This window comes from Asterias rubens, chromosome 11 (assembly GCF_902459465.1).
Source record: "Asterias rubens chromosome 11, eAstRub1.3, whole genome shotgun sequence".
NCBI lineage: Eukaryota > Metazoa > Echinodermata > Asteroidea > Forcipulatida > Asteriidae > Asterias > Asterias rubens.
This window is the reverse complement of record NC_047072.1, coordinates 9,537,502-9,554,796: the sequence shown is the minus strand read 5'-3', so window position 1 is coordinate 9,554,796 and position 17,295 is coordinate 9,537,502. Positions and strand designations below refer to the sequence as shown.

The following is a 17,295-nucleotide window of genomic DNA, read 5'->3' as shown; positions in this document are numbered from 1 at the left end:
CTCCGCGTTACTAGGCATTCTACGCTTACAAGGCTATCGCAGAAATTCGGCGCTTGCATAATAAGCGCCTAATCGTGATCGTCGGCGCAGAATTCGGCGGTAAGCAGAGCCATGAAATTGGGCCATGAACAGTTTCAAGGCGCAAGCATCTTCGCCATGGACTACTAGCTTTGTACACATCACTCAAAATCAAAACAGCAGTTCAAAGAATCTACACTGATCCATGGAATCAGGCGCGGATCACGGGGGGCAGGGGGCACGTGCCCCCCCCCCCCCCGGGTACAAACAAAAGGAAGGGGAAAAAAGGCGAGAGGAAAGATGCCTCTTCATTTAAATTTTCTGTATCAGAATTATGCACAAGCCCCCAACAATATTTTGTGGACAAACTTTTCTGCATTATTTGTATTACTTTTAAGTCATTTCAGATGAAGTTAAAGGGTCCAAGAAATGTCTCTGAGAAGGCCTTAGATTGCACCTGAGAGCATCTACGACATAAAAATTTCCCGGGCCCTAAATTGCGGGCCCGGACCCCACACCGTAATGGCGTCACGCTTCGCGCTCGCAATTTCAGATTTGATAATGCCCCTGCCATATAATTTTATCTGGCAATAACCCTGCTTGCAACACACGATTATCGGTCGGATGGGTTAGCCGCCCACTTATATTCATGGAACAACATATTTTTTAGGCATTTCATCGCCCATCACGAATGTTATTTAACGTCAGCGGTAGGCTTATTATTATCTTTTAACAAAAACGCTTGCCGATGATGTACAGCATAAATTCAGTTTATTGTCAACAAGAAGGAGAAGCATCTCACTGATAGACTCAAGAGATGTGTGTGATTAAAACTTTCTAGGTAGGAGTCCCCTTTTACTGTACATAAATTTTCCAGTAAAGTTAGACGACTGATATTGATCAAAAAGTACTATTTCTTGAACTCTGTATTTAGGCACACGGAGGCTTGATTTTTCGGCACAAAAACCACGTGCAGCCGGCCCCTGGACCCCCACCTATGGTTAAAACACAGTTATTATCCTAGATTTACTTTTTTCAAAGCATGTTGTCCTCGATCGGCCTTTGAAACGGCGAAGAATGATCGTCGGTGTTAGCCCCGTCTTCCAATGTGGCGGACATTGCAACAAGAAAAGAAGATTGTTGATAGCATCTCACTCATTTTCCATTTCATCGAAACACACAAACCATTTTCTTAATAAATGATTTTGCTAAGGGAAACATGCTGATGACAAAGTCAATACCTACACAGTCGCCCCCTACACAGGAGGCATCTGGCAATAAATTTTGTAAAATATAAACTTTACGAGATCCACTCTGTATGTTAAATTTTCTTTTTTCCAATCAGTCAGCCCATTCATGTAAAACCAATATTAAATTGTCTTTCCTTGAGGATAACGACAAACATGCCTCTACTACGAGTTACTACGAGTCACAACGTGATTATTATCCTACACAAGTCACACTATTGGTGGCGCTCTTTATTGTTGTATTTTATGAGCTCAGAAAGTTTTGCCACAGTAAAATTTTGCGAGGGTAATGTTGCCAGCCTCCAAAAGTAAAAAAACCAAAAAAAAAACCAGGCGAAACACAAACATTTTACCAGAGAGTGTTTGTTTCTTACACTCGCGCTCAAGGAGGAAGGAAATTAGAATCTCACTGCAGTGTATGTGATTTAGCGCAGACTGGGGTTGTTCAGAGTTGGGCAGTTCGTGATTCGTAGTTGGGCAAAGCTTCAAATCGCTGTTCTTCCTTGTCTACCTACTTGCTGACCGGTACCGGGGTTCAGTCGTCGTAAGTATTGTGTTGCAAGACGAAGACGTCAAACATTTAGGGATTTTCCCTACATAATAGGTAGGCAATTGTTTCCGACAATGGTTTAGAATGAGATTTTGCTTTTTGGTTACAATCAGTGAAAAACTGACAACCGAATACGGACATTTCCCCGTCCCGGTGTATGCATTGTTGGCATGGCATTGATGATTGCTTGCTCTGCAGTCTGCTGTATTTTCAATTTCAATTTGCATGATTTATCATGTTTATTTATGATGTGCTTGGTGTGGGTATGGGCTTGGTGTTTGGGATTGAGGGTGGTCATAAAAATAGAGTGTCATTTCTTCATTATGCGTGATAACGTACCCTCCTCCCGACGGCCGCCAGGAGGAGGGTTACGTTATCGCCTACAGGCTACAGTCATGTGCAGTACTGTGATGTGTACATACATGGGATGGGTGGTGGGTTGCACCTAGACCCAGTAACTGGGGCGCTGTACTCTCCTTTTCAAAATTTTGTCATTATCGAATATCGGTCGTATCATGGTCGTACTCCTCCTAGAACTATTTTGGTTTCGTTCTGCTATGGTCTCCCGTTAAGGAACCAAAATAGTTCTAGGAGTACCACCATGGTCGAACCATGGTCGTACTGTGATTATGACAAAATTTCAAAAAAGGAGTACAGCGCCCCAGTTACTTGGTCTAGGTTGCACCAGAGATTGCACGTAAGATTCATGATATTCACAATAATTACAAGACTCCAGATGAATAATATTAATATTAAAAAAAAAGTATTGGAAAAGTTTCCGTATGGCGCCACCACTTTTTCATTCGATATGAAATAATATAGAATCTAATTAACCTCAATGAGATATCCCTTTTTGTAAAATTGAGTGAAAATGTGGTGGCGTCATACGGAAAGTTATCCAAAGTATTAATAATAAAAAAGAGGAAAAAATGGGAGTAGTTTCGAGGTTAGTGCTGTTTCTGTTAGTGGTGGTACTCTGTGTGTGTCTATTAAAATGTCGGTTCTAATTTTGGTCATTTGCTTACTCTGTACCGAGCAACAACTATTTTTGTATTTCAGAAATGTACTTTTCTTCTTTATCACAAGTAACTACTTTTGACGTTTTCAGATAATGGCGGTCAGTAGACAGAGCTCACTGCTCTTCCGCAGGTTTTTGTTCGGTCAGAGAGGATTTACGAGTGCAGCGCCCTCCGAGGCAAAAGCCATCACTCGATTCAGTCAACTAGATGCCAAGATTGAGAAAGCATTACCAGCTAAATGGCAACCAATATGGAACCATCCCGCAGGTCGGTGGTAGGCCTAGTCTGTGGTTAATATTCTGCATTCATAAATACCCCAGACAGTTTCTCTACTCCTATTTGTGGAGAGCGCATCACGTGGGGGTGTTTAAACCTTTGATAAGTTGGAGCTAGCTGTTTATAACAAGTTGGGCGCACAATATTATCACGCGTAACGAAATTCATAGCTATAGTAACAGCGCGTAATCTAAGCGCGCACGCGCGTAATCTAAAAGCACACGCGTACACACAACCCATGCGCATCGAACAGATTCTGCACACAAAGTTTTGAAAAAAAATATTTCAAACCTTGAACTTTCAATTGTTAAAGTGTCTATAACTGTATTTTTTAACGTTTTTTAACAAAAGGGCATTTATGAATGGGAATAAAAGAGTAGTGACTCATTCTTAAACGTCCGTTTAAAACCTTGCAGGGTCGTTGCCGCACGAAAAAGGCCCTTCACACGGCCACCGACCCTGCCGGCTTTAAACGGCTGTTGAAGAACTCGTCGCTACTAAGCTTAGTCGCTACCCCTGTTTTCCCTTAGTAACGGATCTGTTTTATGCCATCACATTTACCTTTACACAGAATACACTAACTCAATAGCCAGGGCAATGATATTATATCTCAGTCCCAGGCATACACTAACCAGACATTTCCTTTTTGTATGGGGGGGGAGGGGGACACGCATAATTGGGTAGGTGGCTATTGATTGTATCATTCAAACTATTCATTTGTGCATTTTTTTTCTGATTAAGCAGACTAAACAGGGTCACCGTCGGCTAATTACCCATCATAGCACAAAATGCTAAAAATTAACTGCTTTTAATTGCACGTGTACATGTCAGGTACAAGTATACATGTATACAGGTTTTGTTATGCCTTGAGTTTTGTCTGCGCCTGCTAGTTTGCACTTCAACTACTGTACAAGAATACTCAACAGGAGTTTTCTGCACAGTAAGAAGATGATGTTGGTCGGGGGGATGGGGTTGGGGGTAAGAGTTGTTGGCCAAAATCCAACAACCACACTGGGGCTGCATCATGTAGGTACATTTACTTAATAGATGTATAAGCCATAGCCTGTACAGACTTGTAAAACCAATAGGATACATTTTTAAAGAATTTGGGCTCGACTAGAATTTTGAATAAAGAAACAGATTTTGAGCAGATAAACACAAGTGTGAATCCTTTGTTGTTTGTTACAGGACTAAAAACAATTCATTTCTGGGCACCGATGTTTAAATGGGTAAGTGTTGGAAATTTTATGTCAGATTGTGTATTCCTCTTTTAGGGTTTGTTCTTCCTGCATGGACATAACCGCTCCAGATTTTCTCAAAGGGCGACTTCAATTTGGAATGGAATTTTCACATGTTAGTTTTATTTGATTACATCTACATTTATATGGAATTAAAACAATCAAACAGTTCCAAAACCCAAGTGGAAGACAAGGGTAACATCCTCTAAGGAGTCAACACTAATTATTTTTATTGTTAGTTTTAGAGTGACAGCCTTTTGAATTCTCATATCAACCATGATGTGTTGTGTTTATTTTGTTTGTCTCATGGTTCTTGTTTCAGTGTTTAGTCATAGCAGGATTAGCGGACTATGCCAGACCAGCAGAGAAGCTCAGTGTGTCTCAGTCAGGAGCTCTAGCAGCCACAGGTACGTGTCTCCAGATGTAGCTAAAGACAAAACACAAAATCTGTTGGCGCGCGCACGCCCTATACAAACAGACCAGGCCTGAGATCTATCACTTTATCAGCACTTAAATACGCTTCTTTGAACACGTTTGGCCAGTAACAGGGACAGGGCCTTTTCCAACATAGCACCAAGACTCTGGAGATCATTTCCTGAAGGCCTCAGACAAATGCACAGCATCACTCTCTTCCAGCAGAAACTTAGACACAACTGTCATGCTTGCTTTCCCAACAATTTGACGTGTTTTTGTAATGCTGCATGATAAATATATTATGTTAAACACTTAAATGGGTATTATAATTGCAAACATAGCTCTACACACCTGTTAACAAGTATAATGAGTGCATCGGGACGCCCTTCAGAGGTAAAAAGCACTACATATAAGAAACAAGCAATATCTGTAAAGACAGTTACTAGTCGAGCACTCCAAATTCTAAAAGATCTTTAACAATATATATAATTTCTTTTTACAGGTGTGATCTGGTCCAGGTACTCTATGGTAGTCATCCCTAAAAACTGGAATCTGTTTAGCGTTAACATCTTCTTAGCTATGACAGGGATAATGCAATTAGCAAGAATTTATAGGTAAGTGGAAATCTAGTTCCCGGCAATCTTGGTGGTCTGGTTGGTACAAGACAGCTGCTCTACATTGGCAGAAACCGTGGATTCAAATCCCACTCAATTAATATGCCTACGTGATTTTTTTCACAGAAATTAGGAAAGTACCGAGTATACAGTGCTTACACACACATTGTTCCTGTACCTGTCCTGTTTTTAAATGGTGTTATTATTATCGTTTGTTTAGCGTTCACTGGATATGCACATGTATTTTTGTGTTTACATTGTCTCTGCTTGCGCCTTGAACATCTGTAAAGATTGATTTGGCGCATTACAAATACCTACTATTATTATTATTATTTATTATTACCACTTTGTAAACCCTTACAAAATGGCCGAGCAGGTTAGTGCACTCAAGTCATCAACTGTGTGTTTGATTCTCGCTCATGACACTTGTGACATTGGGCAAGACACTTACCTATAATTGCTTCTCTTCACCCAGGATTAAATGGGTACCTGTGAGATGGGCAGAGATTCGTATGTAGTTCTTGTGATTGATTTAGCTTGGTGTGCCACATATATTGGCTGCATACTCCCTAGGGAGCTGAGATGGTTTAAGGAATGAAAGAAAATAGCTGTGACCAGGGGGTAATACTGTTGGAGCGCCATGAGCATCACTGAGTGACGGATGCGAGCACTGTAGAAGAAGTCACTGTTATTATATATGGGTCACATAATTCACATGTAGCTCTGCATTAGTGACCAATTTATCCAGGCAACTTATATGCAAAGTGATGAATTTTGTCTGTTTTTCTTGTTAACTTCTCAGGCACCATCAAAAGGAAAAAGAGAGAGTTGGCGACCATCCCTGCCCCAGAATCAACAAGAAGTGACTTTCTTCAAATATTTAGGGGATAATGTAGTACAAAAACGGTTAATTTTACTTGGAAATTATATTTATCATTAATATCGAGTGAACCAGAACTATGGATTTGATTGGTTTGGAATGGTGAAGGTTTTATGGGTTTTGTTTTCTAAAGCTATCGAAAATCAGATTTAGGTGTGTATATTATGTTTGTATTGTTTGATTGTAATGTATGTTTGTTAACCCTCTACTCTTTGTAACATGTTAGCGTGCCGTGGCTTAAAGGCACTGAACAATTGTTAGCATAAAAACTTACTTGGTTACAAGCAATGGAGAGCTGTTGATAGTATAAAACATTGTGAGAAGTAACGTAGATTTTGAGAAAGAAGTAATTTCTCACTAACATATTTGAATTGAGTTCAAGACCTCAGCCGAGGTCTCGAATTCAAGGCATCTAAAACACACAACTTGTGCGAAAAGTTCAAATTTTCACAGGTTTGTTATTTTATGCATTTGTTGAGATACACCAACTGTGAAGGCTAGTCTTTGACAATTACCAACAGTGTCCAGCCGTCGATTTCACAAAGAGTTAGGACTCGTCTTATCTCGAGTTAGGATGAGTAACTCGTCCTAACTTAGGATTAATCTTAAGGTCTGCATGCTACAGTGCAGGGTTGGGACTCGTCCTAAGTCATAAGATTAATCCTAAGTTAGGAAGAGTTTTGTGAAATCAACGGCAGTGCCTTTAAAGCATCGAACTCAAGTTCTAATGGCCGAGTCATCAGTCTGTGCGTTCCAATCCCGGTTGTGAGACTTGTGTTCTAAGGCAAGACACTTCACCATAATTGCTTCTCATCGCCCAGGAGTAAAGGGATATCTATGAGGGCACAGAACAGTGATGTGTATGATGCTGATAAGCAACCTGTGCGCCATATTGGTTGCCGGTGCTGCATACTCCAAAGGAGTTGAGATGGTTTATCATGAACATCATGCATTGCTAATTAGTTGAACCACAGGGTCACTTTGAACAATGCTGCCTATACATTTCTAGTAGAGCCTAGCTTGAAAATTTAACAGCAATATATCGTACAAAGTATTTTTTACGTATTTCACATACGCCTATTCAGTATCTAAACTTTATACAGTTTTTTTTACGTGAAAGTTTTCATTTCTATGTTTTGAAAAATAATGTTGTTGGAATGTATAAAATACTTCCGATATAGGTAATTTTTAAGTTTCAGAATGTGATAATTTATGATTGCTGTGAGTTTATGCATAAGCAGCCCACCTGTAATCAAAGTGCATAATGTCTAGTTCCTTCATACTGTTCTTTCTATAGTCATGATGCCAGTTACAAATTCAGGTACCACACTACATGTAGATGGCGGTAGACTTTTTCTTAAGCAAGGGGAATCTGAATATATTTATGTCAAAGTCTATGAAAGTAACTGATACCATGAACTGGGTGTTGGGGGAGGGGAGGGGAGGGGAGGGGGGGGAGGGGAGGGGAGGGGAGGGGAAGGGAGGGGCGGGGAGGGGAGGGGAGGGGGGCGGGGTGTACGACCCGTGTAAGGGTCTGACACACCTCACCCTACAAATAATCTTTCTCAGTTAGCATTTTTAGCCTTGAAGTAGGACGAGGATGTTCAGACTAAAATTCAATCATTTTGCAAAAGTCATTAATATATTTTTTTGGGGGGCAGTCTTTTTTCTTTTCTTTTGGTGGGGAGCCTTCCGAGCTACGGCCTGGTGTCACCCTTGCAAAGCAATTCCTGTGAACAAGAACGGTTATTTTAATAAGCCTTTTAGAAATATGGTGGAAACAATGCAACAAGGTTTGGGCATATGTGTCTGTATACACCCAAACCAAATAGTACACTCCTATCGCGTCCGCCATACCTCAACAAGGCTTAAGAGATTCTTACCATATTTGCCAAGAGGAAAAATCCAGAGCTTTACCATCTTTTAAGAAAAATGGTTTACTTTGTAGAGGGACTGTAGTCCTTGGACTGTTAAATAAAGTAGAGGAATTATATTTTTAATAACTCTAAATAAACTGAGCGTAAACAAAGAGAAAATGTGTTTTTCTTGTGTTATTATTTCAGATTAGAAACGACAATTGTGAAGAATACATTTCGGGTGGAATAATTATGCAGTGCATGATACATCAGATAGAAAGTGGTACAATATCTCCTTCCCTTTTCAATATGAGGAACAAGTTCTAACAAGGGGCCCGCTTTGTGGCTCAAAATTTTGGAAGCTCAAACTGGCAAGAGGTCCGCTGCATCAAATGCTTTTTTTGATTAAACATATAAGCTAGGCCTAATTTCATCAAGGTGTAGCCTACAACCTTTAATACATCTATATAAATACGAAAACACAACAGCTTGAGCAATTTGACATAAGTTTCTAAAAAAGCAATATTTTTAAAAAGTACTGTGTGACATTCTACTACAAAAGCATGTGGCGTAATGCGGCTGAGTCGTTACAGGCAGTGGACACTATTGGTAATTGTCAAAGACTAGCATTCGCAGTTGGTGTATCTCAACATTATGCATAAAATAATAAACATGTGAAAATTTGAGCTCAACCGGTCATCGAAGTTGAGAGATAATAATGAAAGAAAAATATCCTTTGTCACACGAAGTTGTGTTCGTTTAGATGGTTGATTTCGAGACCTCAAATTTGCTTTGACCTTCGGATGGTACATCCAGCTGTAAGTCTTACGACTAGGATGTGTAGTGTTCGTAAAAGAGAACACTGATCGTGGAAGGGTAGGGTTAACCCATAGAGCTATATATATTGACTTAAACGCTAACTTGCTTCGCGTTTTGAAGCCACCCTGAGCGCAGACATGTTTGATGTGTTGTGGACTACAGAACGATTTGCGTTTTAAGAGAACACACATTGCCGCGATTTTTTTTAATTCGTCATGTGCGCTTTCGTACGCGACTGCACATCCGCGCTACGAAAAAAAGTAAGTTCGACTTGATTGACGTACTATAAAAGTACACGCGCCTTGACGCACATGACACTCGCAGTTTTGTACGCCCATCAGCAGATTGTGCGTTCACATTTGCTGCATTTTTTGGTTCTATGACACATACAAAAGAACAAACGCACTATCATGCAAATGGCCGTACAATTGGCGTACAAATTTCAAGCTTTTGTATTGGTTTGTACATAAACATGGCTGCGCCCACACTGCTTCAAAACCTTAGTGCGTGTATAACGGGGTGTTAGCGCTCTAGTCAATGTAATAGCTCTATGGGTTAACCCCAGTGTTTCTGGTACATATAGCCCCGGCTTGTTACAGATTTCCTCAGGCTTATGAGCTACAGTGATTAAGTTCAGTGATTAGGCATCCTTTCTTATCAGATACATGTAACAATAAAACAAAGTAAATATTTCAGGACTGCCAACACAAAAAGTACTGGCTGGCGAAAACATAAGTAAAGTAGTACTATTTACTACCAGTGTAACAAACTAGTAAGAAGTTTCTATCAGGTCTAAAAGCTCAATGGAAGCCTCTCTTGCCCTTAGCTTTGGTTTCGTGTCTCTTCCAATACTGAATACATTAATGCTTCTTCAATCGGTTCAATCAACACAATAACTACACATGCACCTTTGAAACTTTGAACCTTTGAACCGAGATGTCACAAATATATATCTAGTTATATAAATGTTGAGCTGACTTCAATTTTGGCATGATTGAATGATCTCAACTTTTACGCTAACTATTATACTAGTCCATTCACCATAGCAGTACCCTGTATTACAAACATTATTAATTATTTGTTAAATAGCTCAGTTGGTTAGAGTGGCTAGCACGTTAATCTGGAGATGGCAAGTTCAAAGTTAGTATTAAATTTGTCTTTGTTCAATCCAACTTTAACGCTAATTTCAGTATAGTTTTTTTTTCAGACAGGTAGGCTGAAAATTGCAAAAGAGGTTTATAGTTTTACTAGTTGAGACAAATAAAGTAATATTCAACTGCAATTACAGATAATGATCTCTGATCCAATGAGACATTCCAGCGCAAAAATATACATTTATTATTTGAAAGAATAAAATTGCTGAAGAATTGCAATTTTCAGCCGTGTTGGACACAGCCCAGGGATACTGACCAATTAGAGACATACCCTGTCTTGTCCTTAGAAAGATGGTTTAGGAGTCGAGGGAGTGTGATCCTTCAGCAGGGAAAGTAGAACAGCCTGGGTAGAAATCAAATAATTATAAAAATGTTAAGTTATAAGAAAACCTTATGTTGCAGTTCAAGACATCAATCAATCATCAGATGTTTTGTATAGCGCAATCATTTTAAACCAACGGTTCTTTTCAGAACCACCCCAACTCATTTAGAGATCATTACATGGTGTTACCGCAAACTCTTCTATATCTTATCTCCACCATGCAATTTTTCAAATCCTACTTAGCAATCATTTTAGCTGCATTTTTAAAGGCACTAAGCACAGTGGAAGAACAATAAGTACAAAAGAGTTCTCAGAATTTCATGTGGAGATGACAAGTGCAATGGACTTATTGTAAGGAGATTCAAAGAGATGATTCTTAAAATGGACTTTTGAATATCATTAAGGGGTCAGGTGTACAGAGTTGATCATTCCATAACTTTGGTGCACATACAATATTACTTAAAGGCAGTGGACACTATTGGTAATTGTCAAAGACTAGCCTTCACAGTTGGTGTATCTCAACATATGCATAAATAACAAACCTGTGAAAATTTGAGCTCAATCGGTCATCAAAGTTGCGAGATAATAATGAAAGAAGAAGATACCCTTGTCACACGTAGTTGTGTGCGTTTAGATGGTTGGTTTCGAGACCTCAAGTTCTAAACTTGAGGTCTCGAAATCAAATTCGTGGAAAATTACTTCTTTCTCCAAAACTATGGCACTTCAGAGGGAGCTGTTTCTCACAATGTTTTATACCACCAACCTCTCCCCATTACTTGTCACCAAGAAAGGTTTTATGCTAATAATTATTTTGAGTAATTACCAATAGTGTCCACTGCCTTTAAAACAATAGTATACCTTTTCTTTCATGTAATCATGTCTGTCATAAATGATACTCCTGGTGATGAATTATCAAAAAGAAGTGGAAGTGTGGAACTTATTGGTAAGAGCGATGTTATACGGCAAACAAACTATAAAAATTACACCTCACACATATTCAAAAGGTAAGGTGGAACAGAGAGCTTCCCCACCACATCACAATCACTGTAGCAAGACCCTTCTCTTTTTTTGTACACAAGCGTTAGGGTGTTTTGGCATTTCAGATCTTTCCAGTCCTCTTTGAAAGGGTTGAATAATAACACCCTTATTTTGATTTATATTAGAAAGATCTTTTGTGTGATATGATCGTAACAGGTCTTACCATGACAGTCCACTTCCTGTTTTCCGCCTCTGGCCACACAAGGGAGTTTTTACTATAAAACACCTCATCGTCAACCTCTTCCGGTTTTCTTGGCAGGCAATGGAGAAAGGTCCAATCCTTCACCATCACATCCGTCATCTGAAAAAAAAAAAAAAAACTCAGTCGTTACAACACACTGAAGCTAGTCCTCATACAAGTATGTATATCATTATTTTAAGTCTTTCTATTCTTATTGCCAGCATTTTCCATCGAGCTGATCAAACATTCATCTGCAAAAGTCATTATTGAATGGTCAAAGAGTAGGAGGGTTGACTTTGTACTGTTTAATGCATATTATATTTCGAGGTGGTTTAGTTTGCCATTAATGGTGTCATCACAAACCTTACTCACTTAACATTGGTAGCTCTAAAGGCAGTGGACACTATCGGTAATTGTCAAAGACTAGCCTCCACAGTTGGTGTATCTCAACATATGCATAAAATAACTAACCTGTGAAAATTTTAGCTCAATCGGTCATCAAAGTTGCGAGATAATAATGAAAGAAGAAAACACCCTTGTCACACGAAGTTGTGTGCGTTTAGATGGTTGATTTCGAGACCTCAAGTTCTAAATCTGAGGTCTCGAAATCAAATTGGTGGGAAATTACTTCTTTCTCAAAACTATGGCACTTCGGAGGTTTCTCACACTGTTTTATACCATCAACCTCTCCCCATTACTCGTCACCAACAAAGGTTTTATGCTAATAATAATTTTGAGTAATTACCAATAGTGTCCACTACCTTTAAAAGCTCCTCAAAACAACAATATCTGAAGTACGGCATCCTACCTTCTTTGTGACTTGATAACCTTTGAAAGCCTTCAAGCGCTCAACCTTCTCTTCTTCCTGGCCCATGCTAATCCAAGTGTCAGTAACAACGATGTCTGCGTTGTGACAGGCTTCCATTGGGTCATTGGTGACAAAAACCTCAGTGTTTGCCTGCAAAATAGAAAGGGGTGCTCTGTCAAATACATGTTGAGAAATATTCCTGGAGGGCTAAGCAATAAGCAACGGACTAGCTCATAAGCAATAATTATGGACAACTGACTAGTGTTAAAAATACATGGTGTGGAACCATAGAGTTATATATACGAACTAGAGGGCGCACTGGCCTATATACGTGCTCCGGCATGCGCGCAGGCGGCCATTTTCTAAGTTGACAAAACTGGCATGCCACAGCGTGTGATTGTGCGGCCATTTTGTCAGTTGAACAAAACAGCATCGCGTAGCGTTCAAAAAACACAAACTCCAACGTGTGTTTCATATTCAACACGCGTACAGAATGGTGCGTGCGTGTCTCGTTGCGGTCCCGTCGCGTTTGTGCAAGAAGCATCACCCGTGCGCTCTGTAATTCTTATATATAACTCTATGTGTGGAACATAACTGCAGGTCTAAGCAGTAAGTATACCGGTACTAGCTCTGTGAAATACATGTAGTGGAATATTTTTACAGGACCAAGGAATGTATAACTGAAGTGAATTATGGTGTGGAATCTTTCTCTAGGGTCAAGCAGTACAAAATAATAGATTGAAAACAATTATACAGACTAAATAATAGGATCAAGATAGCATATTATATCATTAACAATATTAATATAAAAAATATTGACAGTTACAGCAAAACTCAAAGCGAAACAATCCACATATGAAAGTGCTGAAGAGCCTGAAGTAAGAAATATAAGTATGCAAAATAAAAAATATTTAAAACATAATTATCAACTGCAATGAAATGTGTAACAAGAACTTCATACATGTATGAAACAATGACACCAATGCAGTTAACCAAAGACTTCAGACACATGTACAAGAAGCTATAATGATAACACAGCGTTATGTGTGAAATGATTTACCTCCTTGGCGAACTTGACTGTATCTGCCATCACCTCAGGAAAGATTTCATAGCCCTGTAAAAAAAGAGTGAAAGCAAAATCAATTTAAGACTCCGATTAAACCCTACATCAACTCTACAAGTTGGTTCTACCTTTTCAGGATGCCGCAAGCAGTGCCATTAAGCAGAAAATACCGCTTAACAAATTTCTTTGCAAAGCAAAAACTGAGTAGGGCACCACTCACAACAACGTATTATGATGTCATTTTGACTGGTAACCTGTTTCTGTTAAGCAATACTTTTCTGTGCTCAGCAAGTTTTCGTGCTTACCGGGTTTATGAAATTGGGCAGAGGTCATGTCCTGAACACTTTCCACTTTTCAAGCTTGTGTCAACCCCGGTCAGTGACCCCATAGCACCCCTAGATTTAACAGTTTTGCAACTCACCTTAGGCGTGGCCAACTTGAGGTTGATTCCTAGGCGTGGTGCTGCCATCATGATAGAATGGATGATATTGTTTCCATCACCAACCCAGGCTAACGTCAGCCCACTCAGTGACCCATAATGCTCCTAAAGTCATTGTGGAAGAAAAAGAGTTAAGATTTTTGTTTATAATTTCATTTTTTCTGTAGTAGGACTACAAGAAATGTACATTTCATTCCTTCATCAATGATTCATTATACAGATTTACAAATTCGCGGCATAAACCGAATCGCAAGTAAATTTACAAAATGGATATTGTTTTGTCCATAACCAACCCAGACTAACGTCAGCCCACTCAGTGACCCAAAATGCTCATTGGGGAAGAAAATGAGCTCACCTTTTTTAGGAATACAAGACAAAGTACAGGTTGGCTTCATTGTGCCATTTGCAAACTTTTTAATGCGATTAAAAAAATTGAGAAGTTTGGGATTGTCTCCTCATTAAGCCCTGACTTCATAGGTCCTCCTGATGAATCTGCCAATATCCTCCACTCTTTGGCAACTCAACACCGCAATGTTTGGACTTGCTGACAACGATTGGTATGCCTGGCCCAGTGTTGCTTGGCAATACTTCTACTACTGCAGGACTACAAATACTCTGCAAGTAGTTGTAGGATGTAAACAATTAATCTTGAAGGTAAGTTGACTGCAGTTTTATTACTGAATCTCTTACCTGTAATGTTAACATATCAGCTAATGACTGCAATGGATGATAGATTTCTGACAAGCCGTTAACTATTGGCACAGAGCCCTCCTCTGTTAATGTAATCAGGTCCTCATGACGATAGACCCTGGCGAATATCAGATCTACAAAGCCTGACAGGACTCTACAAAACAAACAATCACAAACAAAAGTGAGTTACATCCTTTATCATTTCAAGAGACAACTTACTTTAAACGGGGGACTGAAGTAATGATCAGGTCCACATTTCATAAAGATGTTCGAAAGGCAGGAAATACTGCTTGAAAAATTTCTTTGCTAAGCAAAAATGTAGTGGGGCGACAGTCACAACATTGTTAACCTTATGTAAATTGGCTGGTAACATGTTTCTGTTAAACAATACTTTTCTGTGCCTAGCAAGTTTTTGTTCTTACAGGCTTTATGAAGTTGGGCCCATGGCAGGGCCAAAATTCATGGAGCTGCTTAAGCACAAAAAGTAGCTACGTGTATGTATTACAAAATGACCCTTAAGTATACCAGATTAATTTACCAGCCAAACTACAAAGGCCCAATTTCATGAAGCTGTTTAGCAGAAAATGCTGCTCGTTGCTGAGCAAGAAATGAGTCGGGCACCGGTGGCAACAGTATAAACTTCATGCAATGTTGGCTGGTAGCCTGTTTCTGCTAAGTTTTCTGTTCTAAGAAAGATTTTGTGCTAACAGGCTTTATGAAATTGCGCTCAGGACACAAGTAAAATTTTATGACTGGTATCATGCTCATTAGCAGAAAATTGTTAAGCAATAATTTGCTTCAGACCTAAGGGGCCTTCAATACCACTGACTGGACACAAGGGAACTAAATTGAGGAGGACAAATCTAGATAGTGGCATCAAAGGTCTTAACTTACCTGGCTGTGTCTCTCAGTGACTCATTGACTCCAAGGTGTATATCATTCTGAGTAAGAAAAGATGGATGGCCTCCCAGGGCTGCAAAACCTACATCAAATCATATAAACAAAATCACAAGTTATAATCTAGTATTCAAGATACAACCAGGGAAAAGAAAACATAGCTCTTTTTATTTTAATGTGGTTACAGTTTTGCAGTCGAGAGGAGCAAATAAGCCTAAGCTCTAAGTCTCTTCATCAAGGTAAATCTAGGTAAATCCAGGTAAAACAAAACAAAAAACAAAACAAATAGTAGCCTTGCGGGAACAACCGTGTGTAAAATCTCTTTTGAGGGAGTGTTGGCTCTGAAAAGAGCCGGTGTGGTCTTGCTGTTTCGAACAGAAGTCAGTATACTCTGCTCGTCTTTAGGAAAAAATGAAATAAAATAAAGTATACCCGTCTCTGATGACATCCTCGTCCTTGTACTTCTCTTCTCAAAGATCAAGGCGGCTGCTTTACCCACAAGAGGCTGGTAAATCTCCCCACCCATCTTGATCCTCTCCTTCAGGTCCGCTGCCGTCCACAGTAGCTGCTCGATGTCATGTTTGTTGAAATCTCGGAGGGTCAAGAAGTGTTTGCCGACAAAGGAGGTCTGCTTAGGGTCTGATCTGGATTGAGTAGAATTAACGATGAAACTGATTGATAGAAGTTCTGTAAACTCTTTTGTCTTAAATTTTTCCTTCACTTTGCGAAGCGCCTCAGAATAGACAAGAATGAGGGTACTCTACCAAATAATTTCTGATGACTGATTGATTATTATTATTATTTATTTGGCATTAAAACTCATACAAAATAAAAACATTTATTGATTGATTGATTGATTGATTGAATGATTGATTGGTTGATAATGGAAATTGTTAAATGTTTCTACTTTTAAACGTTTAATCCCTGCAGTCAGCACATGCTGATATATTTTAATAAAGTCCATTTTAAGCACACGACTGGTCAATGCCATGTTATCCTTAAATCAGGACAATGTCACACGCCCTATAGACAGAGCGAGTGTCAGTTAACAGGGGTCAGTAGTTTATCATAAATATGTACAATTATTATAGTTATTAAAAATGTTCTTTATTTAATTATTTGTGTTGTTAATTTATTTTGTGTTTTTAAACCTGAGTATTAAACAAAAAAGTCTAGATTCCAGTAAAAGTCTAACAAGATTTAAAACAAATTCAAACAATTATTACACACTCAAGTCATAACAACATTGTAAAATGCAAGAAAGAACAAAAATCATGGTTATTTTCCCCATAGAAAAATGACAAATACGAAATAGGGGTAAGGACAAACATTTAAATTTAATATGTTTTCAAACAAGACGGACTCCTGGTCTAGTCATATGTAAAGTACATGAACATGAAAAAGCGTCTAACTGCATGCCAAGCAATTTCTTGCACTTTTTGTTTGACTGCCATACTTACTGTCCAGCAATATTTCCATGCATTGCCGCAACACAAACTCGTTTCTTCCCCAGTCCAAGAACACCACTCGCTTTGCAACCAGACTGTAACACAGCAGAGGTTAGCCGAGAAAATGTTCCAGCTGCCATTATTTGTTGAATTCCTCTTCTTCGCAAAAAATAAAGAATGTTTTTAGACAACCAAACACAACAACCACTCTGTAGTTTTTTGACAACCAGCCAGCTAGACAGTGCATGTGTGTGTGCGCGCGTGCGCGTGTGTACAACGTTATTGCATGCAGAAGACGACGATTGATGAATGCCAGTCAACTCG

The 17,295-nt window shown here is 39.2% G+C and overlaps 2 protein-coding genes across 3 annotated transcripts; one reads left to right on the top strand and one right to left on the bottom strand.

Moving 5' to 3' along the window:
• The first annotated feature begins 1,739 nt into the window (after positions 1-1,739).
• Positions 1,740-6,564, top strand: LOC117296682 (mitochondrial pyruvate carrier 4-like). Of its 2 annotated transcripts, none has more exons than XM_033779713.1 (6): positions 1,740-1,809; positions 2,924-3,101; positions 4,299-4,339; positions 4,671-4,755; positions 5,265-5,376; positions 6,179-6,564. In XM_033779713.1, exons 2-6 carry the CDS (start codon positions 2,927-2,929, stop codon positions 6,240-6,242), a joined length of 477 nt encoding a protein of 158 aa, XP_033635604.1. In that variant the 5' UTR covers positions 1,740-1,809; positions 2,924-2,926; the 3' UTR covers positions 6,243-6,564. The 2 variants fall into 2 exon arrangements, with proteins under 2 accessions (XP_033635604.1, XP_033635603.1); XM_033779712.1 differs by having other exon boundaries at positions 1,763-1,869.
• Positions 6,565-9,770: 3,206 nt separating this feature from the next.
• Positions 9,771-17,229, bottom strand: LOC117296981 (ornithine carbamoyltransferase, mitochondrial-like). Its single transcript, XM_033780088.1, has 9 exons — positions 16,984-17,229; positions 15,956-16,167; positions 15,521-15,608; positions 14,627-14,780; positions 13,919-14,041; positions 13,495-13,548; positions 12,435-12,584; positions 11,609-11,746; positions 9,771-10,428 (listed from the first exon to the last, which is right to left on the bottom strand). The coding sequence occupies exons 1-9, from the start codon at positions 17,109-17,111 to the stop codon at positions 10,369-10,371; spliced, it is 1,107 nt and encodes a 368-aa protein (XP_033635979.1). The 5' UTR covers positions 17,112-17,229; the 3' UTR covers positions 9,771-10,368.
• Positions 17,230-17,295: the final 66 nt, after the last annotated feature.